The 18,316-nt window shown below is 35.5% G+C and overlaps 1 protein-coding gene across 1 annotated transcript in view; it reads right to left on the bottom strand.

Moving 5' to 3' along the window:
* LOC113065735 (copine-9-like) overlaps positions 1 to 17,973 on the bottom strand; it is a 38,888-nt gene extending 20,915 nt beyond the window's left edge. Inside the window, exons 1-7 of the mRNA XM_026237227.1 lie at positions 15,191 to 17,973; positions 9,968 to 10,008; positions 5,514 to 5,560; positions 1,981 to 2,084; positions 1,819 to 1,858; positions 1,691 to 1,693; positions 1,144 to 1,220 (exon numbers count right to left, since the gene is read on the bottom strand). Coding sequence (XP_026093012.1) covers positions 1,144 to 1,220; positions 1,691 to 1,693; positions 1,819 to 1,858; positions 1,981 to 2,084; positions 5,514 to 5,560; positions 9,968 to 10,008; positions 15,191 to 15,267 — 389 coding nt within the window. The 5' untranslated portion in view covers positions 15,268 to 17,973. The remainder of the gene's footprint in view (positions 1 to 1,143; positions 1,221 to 1,690; positions 1,694 to 1,818; positions 1,859 to 1,980; positions 2,085 to 5,513; positions 5,561 to 9,967; positions 10,009 to 15,190) is intronic.
* Between the last annotated feature and the right edge of the window lie 343 nt (positions 17,974 to 18,316).

The following is an 18,316-nucleotide window of genomic DNA, read 5'->3' as shown; positions in this document are numbered from 1 at the left end:
AATTAAATTAAAATTCATAATTGAAAATAACTGGATTAAAGTGACTTTAAACTGCATACATTTACATATTCAGATTGTTTTCAGTAATTAAAGTAAAGCTGTACAGTAACATTTAATTATTACATAAAAAACTTGTACCTAAATTAAAATTACAATTGAAATAAATTAAAGTGACTTAAAACCACATATAGTATATTCAGAATTGACATTTGAAAGCATTCATCATGTGTATTTGCTTCATATCCAGTGTTGTTACTGTTGGCTAAAACTATAACAAACTGTTTTCAGTAATTAAAAATAAACTGAAAATAAAATAAAATAAAATAAACATTAGATGAAAACATAAAAACCTAAACATTTAACTAAATGTTAAATAATAAATAAAATAATTAAATAAATAAATAAAAAACTAAATAAAGATAATTAGAAAAAAACTAATAATAAAAAAAAATCACATAACAAAATTACTAAACTAAAATAATTACAAAAAAGAATACATGTACCGCATGTAATTTGGCAAAATCACATATGATTCTGTAAAATGACAAGAAAGATGTGGTTCTCCTGTAAGACCAAATGCAAGCAAATCCCTTTGAAGGCATCATCCAGACACCTTATTTTGTGCTACTGAAATAGATCGTTAGAGTGACCCAGATATGCTGGACTGTGGCAGTCTGTATCTTAATGTTAAAATGCCACAGTCACCAGAGTACCATCCTTACTCAAGCCCAAGCTTAATTAGTTGCTTAATTAGTTGTCTCAAAGCTTTTGGGATCGATTTATGAACAGAATTGCTCTGGATTGATACGGACACAGAAGGTCTGCGATACTGAGAGAGCCCAAACAAGCACCTTGACTACAGTTAAAAGCATCAATTTTAGAAGTGCTGTCAAAGAGCTGGTGACCGTAAAAGGATTTTGAATCGTGAGATTCAATTTATCAACCCATTTGTCTTATAATCATCATGAGAGCACTTGCTATATAAATGAGCTCAGCTGGGCCATGCAGGCTAGATGAACTTATGTCTTCCATGTGGCCTGAATAGAGACCCCAGAGGATTTGAAGAATTTTTAAAGAATTGTTTCCATGGTACTGTGTCTTATTCAACATCGTATCAATGGTGGAAAATAATCAAAGACTTACGAAAGCACCCGCTCGAGTCTTGACCCAGAGGACCCAATAATCTCTCCTAGAGTGCAGAAAGTCTGGCCGAGGAAGGACTGTGGGAGACAAAACAATGAAGGTAAATCACAGTTCTGTGGGTTTCCTGCTCCACAGACACAAATCAGCAGAGACAGTCCCGTCTGGAAAATCTCAGAAAGATGGTATGAGGACTCACCTCGGATACTGTATGTCACTGAGTATAAAGACAGGTGAGGCCTGGCTGATGAAACTCTAAGCAATGGAAGGGGTGAATCAATGACATGGAAATGCATACAATAAAGCAAGCGAAATAAAAAAAAAAAAAAGAGAAAAACAACAGAAATAGAAGACGAGACTTTGAAAACTACGACAGACTCTTTCATGCAGTTTTTAAAGGACAGGGAGGGTCTGGGCTTTGAATATGACACTTTTTCTTTTTTTTTCAAGAATGAGAACTCAAAAAACAAATTGCATTCTCTTTGTAGCTATTTTTGGCATGACACAGAAAACAAGCAATGGATAAATTACACTCGTTTACAGCTTGTACCTTCTGTCATCCACATCCATTGTAGCAGAAAAGACATTAAATCAACAATTAAAGTCAAACTTGGAGACATTGCCTCGAGACTTGTCTATCCATTAGCACAGCATGGGAGACATTTAAAGTTTGCTTACATGTTTTGAGATGTTTGAGCTTCTGGAGTCCACATTGTATCTGCATCAAATAAGCAAAAGATTGAAAGTTAATAGGAAGATCATGTGTAAAATTCATTTTGTCACTGTCTATGGGTTTTTTTTCCCTTGAAACAAAAGGGGAGAGTGTTGTTACCCACTTACACATCAAACCGAAGGTTCTGCTTTTCTTCAAAGAAGTAATCCAAGACAAACTTCCTCACAAAGTCCGGGTTCAGAGTGTTGTCAATCACTTCTGTTCGACCAAACTAAACAAGAAAGAAAGATGCATCCTTACATTTAATGTTTTTATGGCAAGATAATAAAATTATAGTTACATACATAAATTATAGATACATAAAGGTCATTCTCCACAAACCGGGCACAAAAAGAAATAATTAGTGAAAGAACATGCTTAACTTTGTCAGAAGGTCAAACCAAATACCTAGAAATAATACATTAAATCATAATGTTATTTTAAAACATTTTACAGCAACACTTTTACATATATTTGCAATATTTCTAAACCTGTTGCTAAAATTTGGGATAAATAAATACAGTTTAAAACTCTGAATTGTGTGATTGTTATGTTATTTAAAAAAAAGAGAGAGAGAGAGAGAGAGAATATCTAAATATAAACAGACACATAAAAAAAAAAAAAAAAAAAAAAAAACTTTTTATTAATATTGAACAACACCTACACGGCTAACAGAGCTGTATGGAAGCATATTTCCATCGTGAAAAATAAAAAAGTAACTGTGACTTTTATTATTACAATTTTGAGTTTATATCTCACAATTTAGATTTTTTCAGAATTGAGACATAGAAACTCAAAATTGTAAGATATAGATTTCCAATTCTGAGAAGTAGTCAAAATTGTGAGACAAGTCACAATTTTACCTTTTTTTTTCAAATGATTTTAGAGTTTACATCTCGCAATTGTTTTTTTGTTTCCTGCACAGAATTGTTTTCTCTTTTCTGTTTCTTAAAAATGCAAGAATCAAAATTGTGTGATCAGAATTGTGTGATATAAACTCAGAATTGTGAAACAATCAAAATTCCCTCTTTTCTTTTTGTATTAAATGGTAGAATCAGGCTCCCACTGAGTTGATACACGTAACATTATAATGTAGTTATAGTTAAAACACACATAATTTTGACTATTTTCTTGCCAAAATTTGTACACAGTAAAGAATAATATATATTCCCATTTATAAACACAACTATCCTTTAATGAAACATGATACTTCAGATGAATAGAACAGAAAACATAACAGAAGCTAATATTATCCTCTCAGCTGTATGTAAAATCTGCACAGAAGGAATTACTGATGTGCCAAAGCATAATAACAGTTGCTATGATTATATTTTTATGATCAGAAGCAAAATCAGCCCTCAGACTTCCCTTCTCTCAGCAGACTCAACAGCAGCCTGAGCTCTGCATGAATGTGGGGCAGGAATAGCAGCTCAGTGTGAGCTCGTACAGCTTCCTGCCAACATACACATGCCTGAAGCAATCAGACAGTAATTCCCATCGGGCAGGAGTCCTTGGTGGAACTCACCGATGGCACAGAGTAATGAACTATTGATTCCTAACTGAGATTCAGACCCAAGATCATGTTCTCAACTCCCCAGACACATAATCCCACCTATCAACTTGGTATCCACGCTTTCCATTATCTGCTCCTGAAAGTTCCTGGAGACGATCGGTCCTTGACTAAAGATTCAGTGACTGTTGGTTGCTGCATTATCTGTTTAGGGGAGCTGACTGTTTATAATGCAGTTGCTATGCATGCTTTTGGAGGTACTTGTAATATGAGTGGGCAATTGAGTGTCGATATGCATGCGGAGAAAGCCACTGGTCTAGATACACAGCAGCTATATAAAAGTAAAGTGAATATTTCATGATGCCATCTGGAGAGCGAGATACCTCTAGAGAAGTCCAGAGTGCTCCCCACATTCCTCAAATTTCCCAAAGCAAACTACTGTTCCCCCCCCCCCAACACTCAATATGAGACTTTCCCTAGAGACTACTGATTCCACAAATCTTGGCAAGGTGATAGAATACATTTAGTAGCTGCATTTACAATTCTGCCAAAAGGGTCATCTTTAGGATGATTTTAAAACAGCACAAAAGCGCAGATAAATGAACCGTTCAGCACTTACTGGGAATATGCTGAAAAATACAAATTCTTTGCTTCTATCTACAGTATTTAGCACGAAATAATAATTTCTGTAACTTTTACTATATTCTACTACACTCTGCATAATAATTTCTGTAATTTCTAATACTACATTAGAAGTTTTTTATGAGTGTCACATTCTTTTTTTGATTTCTGTTTCTGCATTTCATTTTCAAATTTGTTGTCATACTGTTTCAAATGGTAGATTATGTTCACCTGTATACTGTTTAGCTCCTCACTTTCCCTGTGTATTTAAGCCTGTGATTTCATTTCAGTTGTGTCAGCGCTTGTCTGTGCATACTGTATGATAGCTGTTTCGGTTTGCATGTTTTCCCTAATGTTTTTGTCCATGTTCCTTTTGTTTAATAACATTGCTGCAATCAGATCCACAATGCACTTTCTCCTTCTATCCCTCTTTGACAGTGAACTCTCAACTTTTCAGTTTGATTTCTTTCAAGTTTATTATTATTATTTTTTTTTTTGTTCAGTAAATTCAAAGTGGTCAAAAAATGTTAACTATGACACAATTCAAAAAAATTAAGGCAGCAGTTGAATGTACATTTACAGGTTTTTTTTTTTTTTTTACTGCATAACTTTTACTTACATTACATTTATGAATTTAGCAGACACTTTTATCCAAAGCGACAGTGCAGTGGATTAAGGCTATACATTTTTTACCAGTACTTTTAACTAATAAATTCAGCATTTCAGTAGAATAATACGATAATATGTGAATAATACATTTTATTAAATCAGAATTATGCACTTGTATGTTTAAATAATTTGGGTTCTAAAATATCTGTTATTGTGAATTAGGTTACAGTTGTGGAATTTGTAAAAATGTTTTTGAAAGTAGTCACTTATGCTCTTATGTCTTTACTTGATCTAAAATACAGTAAAAGCTATTATTATAGGCTATAATATTATGAAACATTAATAACATTTTAAATTAATTTCTATTTGAATATATTTAAAAATTTAAACATTTCTTATTTTAGCAATGTTGAAAGCAGTTATGCAGGTTAATATTTTCATTGATTTTCATGGATTTTCTGTTTTTCAGGATTCTTTGAATAATAGAATGTTAATAAGAACAGCATTTATTTTGAAATGTAATTTTTTTGTAAGATTATAAATGTCTTTACAGTCACATTAATTTCTGGAAAAAAAAATGCTGAACAAAGTTTTGAACGTTATTTTAGATGTATAACATAATATGTTTAGAAGATAATGATATATTAATATTAAATGTTTTATTCATGTTTAAATAATGTTGAATAGAACATTAAATGTTTTATTCAAAGCTTCTGCAAGTTTATGGATAGGCCTACTGTTTCTAAAAGAAAAAATCTAATGAGATTTATCTGGAAGGAAAATAAAAGAATGCACATAAGAATGCACTTATTGTGGCCATTGGACCATGATAATTGATAATATAGTTTTTCAAAAGGCTAAAAAACAAACATGCTGAGCAGTATATGTTCTGCTCATATATACCATGAAAAGAATACTAACCTCTCTCCACTCCTTAGTACCAATTCCTTGAACATACAACACAACCACTGTGAAGAGAAAATGGAAAAAGTAATGGTCAAACACAGAAGGAAACAATCAATATTAACACCTACTACGTGCACAGTGAGTTTCCTTAAATAAAGCAAATGGAGATGCTTCACTTAGAAATTCATCTTATCATCTAAATTAGAAAATGGCTTGGAGATGTGCCTACTTCATGGGATGTGACCACTAGGAAGTATTAGTCCAAACTCCAGGCCTGTTAAGTCTAAGTGTGGAGCAGCAGGTGTGAGAATCTAACTCATCAATTACTTCACTGAATCATTCAAGAGGAGTCCAAACAGGAAGAGCACTGACCAACAAATGGACTGCAGCTCTATAGGTGGTAGTTTAAGATGATGTCAGAAATGTCTTAATGAGAAAACTTTCCAGCCAGCAAGCTATTGAGGAATATGAAAATTTACAAACCTCATGCTATAACCAAAAGATTTATGGAGAGCAATCAGTTGTGAATCAAGTTGTGAAAATGGATAAAAAATAAATAAATACAAATGTCACTTCTAAACATAAAAAAAAAAAATCATAGAACTATCACAAGCCAATACAATTGCAAGAACTGAAGAAACAAATAAATTAAACACTGATAAAGACAGCAAGAAAAAATAAATTGCCAATTTAGATTTAAATTTAAGTTCTAATTGTTTAATTATATATAAACTATATTATAGATTATTATATATTTATGATAAATATACATTATAGAATTTAAATTATATTATCTATTTAAATTACACATATAAATATACTCTATATACTATATACACGTTCAAAATAAGTGGTTATAGAAAAGAATCATAAACCCCAGAAAAAGGTGAATGTCCTTGCATGGCCTGTCAGAATCCAGAATCAAATCTGTGGAATGACTTAAAGACTGCAGTCCACAAACACCCGAACTGAACTGAACCTCAACAGTTCTTCAAAAAAGAGTGGGCAAATATTGCAAAGTCTGCAAAACAGATCTGCAAAATAAGTAGAGACAGAGGGCCCTATTTTAACGATCTGAAACGCAAGTGTCAAAGCGCAAAGCGCAAGTAAGTTTGTGGGCGGGTCTCGGCGCTGTTGCTATTTTCCCGGCGGGATAAATGGCTCTTGCGCCCGGCGCAAATCTAAAATGGGTTGGTCTGAAGTAGCTTCATTATTCATAGGTGTGGTTTGGGCGTAACGTGAAATAAACCAATCAGAGCGTCATCCAACATTCCCTTTAAAAGCAGGTGCGCAAGTTCCATTATGGATTGCTATTATTATGGCGTATTTACCAGGCGCACGCCAGGAGCGGTTCACAGCCGAGGAGACTGATGTTCTTGTAAGAGCAGTGAAAGACAGAGAAGTTGTGTTGTATGGGGATGGGAGAAACCCACCCAAAATAGCGTCGGTTAAACAGGCGTGGGAGGAAATAGCCACAATTGTTTAATCGATTTTTTTTCCTGGTTCTTGACGGACAAACCAATTTGTCAGATGTCCTTATATACATATATGACCTCAAACAGGTCTGATCCTTAATTACTACAATTAGCCTGAATAATTTGTAAGCTAGATTTATGCCTATTTTTTTCACATCTTCGTGGCACACCACAATGATTTCCGTCATCTCATGTGTTAATATTTTTTTAGTGTAACAATTTATGATTTGCAAAAATAACTGTTGCATCTGTGTAGATTACATGAGCAAAGTGTATACGCGTTGTGCACGCTATAGGCCTACATTATGGTCAAGCATGCGCCCTTAAAATAGCATAATGAACAACGCGCAACGCGCCACTGACTTTAGACTAGGTTTTTTCTGGTCAGTGGCGCAATTGTTTAATTGAACAGCAAAATAGCACCAGGGATTGTTTGCGCCGGAACACGCCTCCTTTTTTGCGCTGAACCGCCCAGGGAGCGCAAGTTCATTCACTAGTTTAGCGACGTGCTCCTGTGGAGGGAAAAGCGCGCTTTGCGCAGGTGCAAAATAGGAATGACACATGCGTCGGTGTACAAAGTCAATTGCGCTGGGTGCAAGATAGGGCCCAGAGACATTTCCAACAAACTAAAGGCTGTAATTAAAGCAAAAGGTAGTTAAACTAAATCCAGACAGAATGAGTGATTCTTTCTCCAACTTAGTGATTGCTTTTTAATTCGTAATGTTGGTGTTTTATCTTTCACTTGGATTTAATAAGTTGCACTGAGTTAAACTTAAGTTGCACTGGATAAAACAAAAATTGTGTCTGTCTTCATTTCAGGCTGCAAAGCAACAAAATATGATTATTTTTAAAGGGGGCTGATTCTTTTCTATACCCACTGCAAATGGATATCCTGTTAATTATGTCAGTTAACACTCACTAGAATGGCTTTTTCCCCTGAGAATGGCCCAGGAATTTAGCCATAACTAGCCAAACAAAATCAAAAATTAGCATTTCTTGTTTTTCAAGATGCAAATGTTACTCGAAGCTAGGCATTACGAATGCATAATATCTCTGTTGCACTGAACATAATGAGACTGACCACATCCATTATTTTAAACTCCTTGAAAAATCTGCAGTAACTACACTGGGCCGGCTAATGTTTAACGATTTCACATAAATTACATGGAATAATCATCAGAGCAAAAAAAGCATTTCAGGAAGAGTAGACACCTATTCAGGTATGACCTTTGCCAGATCAACCGAGGAACTGATTTAGAATAATTCTCAGTGCAAATTATGGTAACTCAGACGTCAGTCAAGCGTTTGATTGCTGTGAGCATTAGGGAGAAGGATTAATAAATGTTATAATTTTGGCTTCTCTGACTAAAGCAGGTTTAAAAGATTTTTTTTTTTTAACTCAGAGATTACTTTGCAAGGAAAGTAGTCACTTTGATACTACTAGAAAAAGCTGTAGAAAAAAAAGATGTCCTAAGGGTAAAACACTTTCTGCAATAGCTTCACATCACATAATGAATAGCCATGAATAACTCATCTGAAACCTTCACTTGTTTTCAAGGCAACAGCAAAATAACTCATGTGAAGAGCATTCATGGCTATTGACATCATTTGGGAAGAGAAAATGCTTTATGTTTCTTCTCAGAGATTGACCCTCAGAGAGAGAAATAAAAAATACTTTTACTAATGCAGTATTAAAACATGACCATTTTATCATGCAAGACATCCATTTTATTACTCTTAAGAATAGTAAATAAAACTCAGTGAGGATTATTACATGCTCATTAGTTAATCAAGAAAATCAAAAAGCTCTAAATGAATATGTAAATGTTACATTTTAAATGCATGCAAAGTGAAAGTGACGTGATATACAGCCAAAAATGGTGACCCACAATCTGAATTCATGCTCTGCATTTAACCCATCCAAAGTGCACACAAACAGCACTGAACACACACTGTGGTGTTTTCTTTTGTTTTCATTCTTTGGTGTGATGGCTTGATGAGAGTCTTATTTGTTTATTGCATCTTACCCCTAGAAGACATAATATACTTTTGCTCTAATGTGTCAGTAGGAAATACCAGTTTATATTTCCAAACATTCCTTTTGCCATTAATTGTAATAATCCAGTAAGATTTTTGTATGCACAAGGAGTCTGACGACAGCCAGCCATCGCAAATCATCCAGTCTGTCTGGGATTACATGAAGAAACAAACAAAAAACACTCAGACAGACTAAATCCAGAAGAAAAGCGACAATACCTCCAAGTCACCTGAAGAATCCTACATGTGAAGATACAGAACCGTAAAAAGTTTTAGGTACAATGCTGTAAAGTGAGGACGCTTTCAAAAAATAGTGTCATAAATATATGTTATTTATAAATTAACTCCTATTAACTGAATCAAATCAATATTTGGTGTGACCACCCTTTTTGTTTTGTCCTAGATACACTTGCACATAGTTTTTAAGGTAGTTTTGTAGGAAGGTTTCTTCTAGCGTCTCGGAGATGTTGCCACATTTCTTTTGGATTTAGTCCGTCTTAGTTTATATTTCGGTTTCTTCACGTAATTCTAGATGGACTGGATGATGGTGAGATCAGATCTCTGTGTGGAGATTTGGCTGCTGTCAGACTCCGTGTGCATAAAAAAATCTGACTGGATTACAATAAATGCCAAATGCAAAGTTTGGAAATGTAAACTGATATTTCCTACTGGCACACTAAAGCAAAATATATAAATAACTGGCTTAAAACCATTTTTGTTTGGTCAAAATACTAATGGCTTTTTGCACAGTACTGTATGTGTGTGTGTGTGTGTGCATGTTGTATATGCAAAAATAATAGGTTATCCAGGTATTCCATGCATACAGAAAATCTGCATCCTGTGCATATCTAATGCATAAATATCAGAAGCATTTTGATAATGTATTATTCAAAACTATCCATAGACTTTTTGTGGTAAGACTCAAAATGAGAAGCAGTCACTAAGATTAAGACTTACCTGGTGCTGACCTTGAGAAGGTATCAGCATCCAGCAAATTCCTGAAGAAACAGTAAAACAGATATGCTCAAGCACAACACAGACTGAACAAAATAACTGCTGGCAATAATAAACCAACAAAACCTATCTAGAGGAGATTGTTTTATTGTGCTTACAACAGATGGTTGCACAGAAACAAAAGCAGCTTCTATGTTTGTCCAGTGTGAACAAAGAGACTCACTGATGCTGAGATCAGTGCAGGCTTGAATTTTCTCCTGCCTAACATCAATGACCAAGGTCACGAACACTTCGAGTACACATGAAATCAAAACTGACCCCATTTACTTAATTATTCGTATTAAGAATTCAGTTGCCTTGGGTTCTTTTAGTGAAGAACATGCATTTAACCACAACTAACTGACAAGATATCAGTAGTTTCCCCTGAAAATAAAATAGGCCTAAATACAATTTATTTCTGATAAATAAATAAAAAATAATCTCCAGATAATTATCAACATGTATAATGAACTATACTGAAATGTCTTGTCAGCAATATATCTTACTCAATTTACTTTTTAATGCATGTTTCTGGTCTTACTGTGCATTATGCATTAAGCATACCTTTATAAACAAAAATGAACTTGTCTTCGTAATCTTGTATTTGGTGTTTTTCAAAAATGACTTTTCTTTACAAATAAATTCTTACTTTTCAACCAGCTTTCATAATCCTATCAATTCTCACTTGATAAAATCAAGTCTCACCCTTCATTTTTCTCATTCCATATCTTGTTTCAATTCAAAATACATCATGCTACAGAAGTGAAACGGGTTGTGAACAGCATTTCAAATTGACCTTAACTCTGTCAACAAAAATATATTTAACAAAGACTGCTGATAAAAAGTAATGTTTCATAACTCCTCCGAAGGCAACAGCATCTATTTAATGTTTGAGTTTCCATCAATCAGTCTCTTACATGTCTCCGAATGTGCATTTAAATTTAAAGACCAGACTGCATTAAAATGGACATGATGGATGGCCAGTAACAGGAACCCATAGATATTCTCTCACAGGAGAATTGTGTTTGTGGAATAAATAGAAGAAAGGCTAGGGAAGTACAGCAGAGAGCACATTAATCCATCCGACTGAGCAGAGAATCGATTCCATCTCTAGTCTGCAGGATGCGGCTCTGAGCAACAGGAGGTATTGCCTGACATCTGGTGTGACGCCAGCTGTGACGTTTTAAACCTGAATAAACGGGTCCTGGAGCTCTGGCATCTCAACAGGGAGTGCTTTCACGTGCACTGTACTGATGGGGATCCCTTGACATACTGTGTGGTTTTGGTTTTTGGATTTTAGGTGATGACCTTGATCAGAATAACAGGGGAAGAACGCAATGCAAACTTCTTACTCATACCTCCATTGTGGTTGGGAATATTCATCGACAAAGATCACATTAGTCATATGAATTTTATTACTGGATGTAATAAAACCATCTAGCCACCCAGTAACTTACAAATCAGGTTATGAAGATTAGTTGATATATAATTCAAACTTTGACGCAATCAAAAAGAGCCCAGTAGACCTGCATATCTGTAGCCTGCTCTCTTCACTTTAAACAAGAAACCATGAAATCTTCACTCAAAGCAAAATCAACTGACAGTACTGTACAGAATTGTACTTTCTGATGAATCATACATAAAAAAAATATACAGAGATAATGTTTTCCTTTGCTTCTCGAAACATGATAGGAAAGATAGGAAATTACAAGCTTTCCTTGGCAAACGCAACAGATCCTTTAAGATCTCCGGGTCTGAGAGTCTTCAACACATTCTCTCGTTCTGGTTTCCCTCCAGACTCTCCCTTATCGAGTGACACAACGGCATCTGCTGCAATCTGTGTTGACAGTGACAAACAACCTTGATGAATTGGCTTCCCCCGTGAACAGCTTCCACAATTTGCCGGCATAATGCAGTGACGGAAATACACTCTTTCACTAACTTGTTGCCTTGCGAAGTGGAATAAGTTTTGAACACTCATATGCGACATCATACTAGATTAGAAGTTTGCTGTGGAGTTTTGAATACGGGTAACTACTCAAAGTCATCAAAACTGTAATTGCAGGTGTTAATTTCAATAGAAAAGCACAGTTAGTGTGCAAAAAGTTAAATATTGCCAAACGTATGTGGACACAAAAATGATGCTAAAATTCACAGGGCCCGGGACATCATGAGTGGGTTGCCTCTCACTAAGGTCCTGTGAGTAGGCTACACCATTGAGGACCTTGGTGGGCAACAAACTGTTGTAACAGCATTAAAAGCACAGAATTCTCCAGAATTGCATGGAGTAAAATTATAACCTGGGTTCATTGGAACAGCATTTTATCAAAACAATATTATGCTGCTTCCTGTATGTTTTGCAACACATTCAAAGTGGAGTGATCATTGAATGGGACTAAAAGTGTGTTCAAGACTGATGAACCTGAATCTGGCAGTTTTTTTATTATGCTGTTTCTTGTATGTATTGCAGCAGTCTGGAAATATCCAGGGAGTGGTGCTGAAATGTTCACTGGGTTTGAAAATAATGTACCATCTTCATTAGTCTTTGAGCTCTTTTATTGTGACTCATGTTTTGTGAGACGCTCAACGTCGCAACTGCAATGCTGTACCAGGTGTGCTAACCAGCAAGTTTACTACACCAGAAAAGCCATATATATGGAGCTGGTAGTGCATACGTCAAAATGTATTAGTTTACAAATCATGCACCATTGTAAAAGTATTTTGAGATAATAGCATAGCATTGTGCAAGGAAATGTGTTAAAGTCTTTATTGATTGATAATCTGCATTGTAAACAATGTGTCTGACAACAAATAAATGTTATTGATGTTTTACTGCCACTAGTAGGCATTTTTTTTTATGCATAATTGTTTATGTTTTTGGAGTCCTGCAAAATAATATATTTACCTAAATTGTAAAACATATTAATTCACCCCAAAATGAAAATTGTGTCATCAATTACTCAACCACATGTAATTACAAACCTGTATGGTGTTCTTTTTTCTGCAAAATACAATAGATTTTTTTTTTTTCTTTTTTTTTTTGTAAGTTGCTTAAACCATCACTTCTGGCAAAAATATGAGTCTATAATCCGCTTTCTTTGGTGAAAAAAATCCATCTGTTATCTTCTCACATCTTGTCCATCTCCTGTTATCATACGTGCATATTTCTCTTCTAATTCAGATAAGACAACTTTTTCACTGAAGAAAGCAATATAGACAACGCATATTTAAGCAGAAAGCAACATTTTGAAGTTTCAAAACTTCTTGATCAATTTGTTGCTTACAATCACACAGCTTATTGCGTCACAAGATGTTAACTGATGGACTGGAGTGGATTTGTGGATTATTGTGATGTTTTTATCAGCTGTTTGGACTCTCATCTTGATGGCACCCATTCACTGCAGAAGATTCATTGGTGAGCAAGTGATATAATGCTAAATTTCGCCAAACCTGTTCCAATTAATAAAACTCATTTTCATCTTAAAAGGCCTGAGGGCAACTACATTTTCAGCAATTTTTTTTTTATTTGGCTGAATTATGGTTAGGGTTGATATTAATAGGTTAATATTTCCCTTCGATAGAATTTGAACAGGATGTCCACATACTTTCAGCCATGTACTTTTCAGTCCAAAACTCAAGCCATTTTGTACCCTGTCCTGATACACATTTTCTTATCACGAGATGTCATGCCACAAGACACTGCCTCAAAGTGAAGCAGAAACTCATTGGGCATCGAGAAGCAGAGCGTATTTCGCTGCTGCATTTCATTTTTCATAAATCCTGATGTGTTGCATTCATATCCCAGCAGGCTACTATAAAATATGTACGACTGAGGAACCACTTGCTCCATTTTCTTGCCCCCATCTTCCACCTCAGCCAAATTACTGCTGAAGGCTCGGTGGGCAGAGCCAGCCGGCCGCAGATGTGGCGCATGTATAAAGAGACCTCCCTTGGATATCTGGGCAAGCAGTGTCTGAAGTGAAGGCTTTATGCAAACACACAGACAGCATCAGCAGTCAACACATTCATTATTCAGGAAAGAGTCTGTGCTGTTGTTTGTTGCCAGTGGTGTCAGTCCAACAAGGAGAGAACGGTCCAGAGGGACACAGCGAGGGAAGAGGTCAGCCAGGCATTAAAAAAGGTTGCCCTTTATTTTACAGATTTAACTAATTTCGATTATATAAGTGTTTGTTTAATTCACGTTTCTATGAAAAGCATCAAATCATAAAATGAAAAATACTCAAAACATGTAGCTAAAAAATCATTTCTTCAGGCAGCAAAGGCTTGATTTGCAGCATAAGACAATTACGTGCTATTTTCAGTATGAAAAATTGGCACAAATAGAGAACAAAAATAAAATATGACTTAAGAGATCAACACCATCATCTCCAGAAATCACGTACGACCATAAGGGGGTCGAATGCACCTACAACAACCAAAAATGCCACCTAGGTATGGAACTCATTAGATTTTTAGAGACAGTCTGCAAGTCATGAATGCAAATAGACAAACTTGGACAAACATATTTGCCTAAACCCCTTACAAAAAAAAAAAAAAAAGCATGTGATAAAAGCATGGTAATGTAATGCTGTATATATATATATATATATATATAAAGCTAACCAAACATAGATTGACCTAATGTAAAAGTTAATGACCTGGAAAATAGAAAAAAAAAGTCTGAACACTATTCTGAATATTAGGGAGAGTTGTCCCTTTCATTGGTTATGTAAAAAGTACCAAGAAGTAACATACTGGCCAGGGAATTTCCGTTTTTTTTTTTTTTTTTTTTTTTTAAGTAACTTACCAAGGCATTACCATCACTGACTGTACCATAGTACTGCCACAGAAGCCTATTGTTTTGTAAGGGTATTCTTGTTGCTGCCCTATATACTGAAAAATTACCATATTCATGTACCATGGTGTTTATACGGAACTCAAATTCCCTTCAAGTAAGAGTGAAGCGTGTCTCACAAATACACAGGCTACCCAACATTTTTCCAGTAACGTTACTTTATTTTGCTGACCTCCTCAGTCACCCGTTTGTATATATTTTGAAGACGCTTAGTTTAATAACATCTTCAAAATAACCAAATTCAAATATATATTTCATAGTTAATAATATTTGACCTAACGTACCGAATTTTGAACAAACGTAATATTACAATAAGCAGTATTCGCTCTTACCTGCACGAGACGGTGATCTCTATTTTGGTCGCAGGTACGCTGCTGTTTAACGGATCAAACTCCCCGATCGATGCCATTGCAGCTCCTCGGGAGTTTGAGTTAAGTCTTCAAATGACTCCAAAATCTGGGTCTCAGTCGTCACACGTACAGTATAGCCCACCAAACTGACGCAGAGAAGCGGCTTTCCTTACAATTTGGACTGAGGGAACATCATCGGTCCGTGTGAGTCTGAGCCCCTCGCGCACCTGAGGAGAAAGCGCGCGTTTGATCAGCAGGTAGAGTCTGACTGGACCTCCACTCGCCCTCCCTCACCGCGGACACTCCGCTTTGAAAACTTAAATTGAAAACATCAATTTTTAATATTACAGAAGCCATCCAATATTTATGAGGTGTGGTGTCAGATATGGATCTGAAACCTTTGGGGACGTTTAATCTATTGATGTGGGGAAACGATTTTTCAAATATCCCGTTTTTTCAAACGCCCACGGCTTTTAAAATCCGGTTGAGCTGTGGTAAACATCGATGTTGCGCAGTATAAATAACAAAAATACTCAAGTATTCCTCAGCACCACGTCAATACACGAGTTCTGAATCGGTTGATAAATCGTAAAGCACTATGTCCGTGTCTTTAATAGTGAGCTGTCTGCATAAACAGCATTTCTGGCCATCAATTGTTCGATTTAAGCGCATCTATGATGTTCAAAAATGCTGTGTAAACAGTAAACACCAAATATTCTTTAACGTACCTATAGTACACGACAATGGTAGCCTAATACAAAAGCACAAGGCTATAGTATTGTAAAACAATTTAGTCTTTAATCAGAATTTGGTTTCCAAATCTAGTGAGCTGTCAAAATAAATTTTGGCCATCAAATGTTCCATTTAAACGTCTGAACGGACCTGATCCTCAAAAATTCTGGACACTATAAAAAAAAGTAGGCCACTATAAATATAAATACCATAATACCATTGAACACCAAAATGGTAATCATTCGCTAAATCAAAGGACCATTTTATAATGGGTATTTTTTTTATAGCAATGAATTTATTGTTCTTACAATAAATCAGAAACTACTTTGGTTTTGTCTCAAAATCTAGTGATCTGTCTAGACCGCAATTTTGGGCATCCCTGAATGTGTGCTTATGTTGCTCAAAATAAGTAAGCAAAATTAAATAAACAATGGAATGGCATGATTAATCTTTCAGTAAATCATAGTGGCTTGATATATTATTGATATATTATCATTACCATGATACCTTTTACAGTACTTTTACCCAACATTTGAACTTTCAAAATGTTTGATTCAAAAGTATAACTGCACCTGTTACCCCAAAATGGCACACTAACAATAACCAACTGTAGACCATGCATTTAAAAAAATAAAATAAAGATAAATTGTATAACTACGATACCATGTTGCAGCAACATCTCTTAAAATCAAATCAAATACAAACTTATATATTGCATCATGGTGCCACTTTTTGAATAAAAAACTTTGTAGTTCCACAGTATTTATAAAAAATTTTTGGTCCTTTTTTTGTACCTGAATCCCCTTTGGTCAATTTCATTGGAGTTTTCTGCCATCTTCGAAGTGACCAGACTTTTAACCTTAATTTTAATAAAACTCTGGTGCCCTGCGGTAAGATAGAATACGGTTATATCTTCTGGACGCTTTCCCTAACGGCTAGTGGTGGGCAGTATTGCAGCAGCACTCCTCAATTGCTTTTGGGAGATGACACATTGAACCTCTTGGCCAGAAAAGAAAGTGCGAGTGTGTGAATGGGGCTGGGGTGGGGGGAGAAAAACAGAGTTTTTATACCTTCCCTTTTGGTTACCCAGCCAGCAAGCAAGCGAGCTCTCGAATGAGAGGAAGCTCTCTAACAGGGGAAATTTAATTGTCCTTTGAGGTGAATCTCTGCTTAGCTTTCCAGTCACAAACTCAAAGCAAGAGATGGATAGGGAAACAGGGTGTGGGAGACTCATTACACCTGCATACAAAAGACCGCCTGTGTCCCGCCGTCCTTGAGATGCCAGAAACCTACAGCTTCAGAGAAGAAATGAAAATACACAGCAAGGTGCAATATGCTCATTAGTGATGTGTCAGTCATGGTGACAGTTCATGTATTGTTGTTCTAGAGGAGCAAAATACAGATATAAAATCATACTGGATATGACATGACAAAATAAATTGGACCTGCAATAAGGATGTTCAAGCTTTCCCTCCTCCTGCAAAGGCAGCATTGCTATCCTCAATCCTGAAACCTGGGGTTCAGGTTGTGAAGAAACTCCTAAGCCTAAAGTATTAAAGTTTGACATGAAAAGCACAATCAGACCAGTGGCCGATAAACCTGTAGCAAAAAGGGACATGTGTAGGGACCGCCCAAACACCATACCAACCACAAAGCAATGCTGTGATTTTTGCACCAGCAGCAAATACCCACTTTCTCAACTGCCTGGTTATTTAGTCACAAAATGCAACTACATTATCGCACAGCTCTTTATTTAAAGTTGGAAGTATGCTCAATTTAACCTGCATACATACACTCACGTAACGCAATATACACTATAACACAAATCCCAACTGTCTATTTGTATGTATTGTCACAAAATGTAAACTATATTATCTTATTATCTGCCATATAAGACTATAAAAGCATGAAAATATTACAATAATATAAACAAACAAACAGTACATCCAAAAATGAAAATTTGCTGAAAATTTACTCACCTTTAGGTCATCCAAGATGTGGATGAGTTTGTATCTTTATCTGAACAGATTTGGAGAAATGTATTTTATTAAGTTTTTGGTTGTGATACATGATCTGTGCATATTTCTCTCCTGATTCAAACAAGATTACTTTTTCTCATCTTGATTCATTTGTTTCTTAGAAACACATAGCTTTACAAGATATTAATTGATGGATTGGAGCCATATGGATTATTGTGATGTTTTTATCAGCTGTTTGGACTTTCATTCTGACGGTACCCATTCGCTGCAGAGGATCCATTGGTGATATGTAATGCTTAATTTCTCCAAATCTGTTCTTATGAAGAAACAAAGTTATCTATACCTTTGATGGCCTGCAGGTGAGGAAATATTATGCACATTTTTATTTTTGTGTCAA

The sequence above is a fragment of the Carassius auratus genome, chromosome 48, assembly GCF_003368295.1.
Source record: "Carassius auratus strain Wakin chromosome 48, ASM336829v1, whole genome shotgun sequence".
NCBI classification, from domain to species: domain Eukaryota; kingdom Metazoa; phylum Chordata; class Actinopteri; order Cypriniformes; family Cyprinidae; genus Carassius; species Carassius auratus.
Note: the sequence above shows the minus strand (reverse complement) of the source record. Positions and strands in the feature narration are given on the sequence as shown.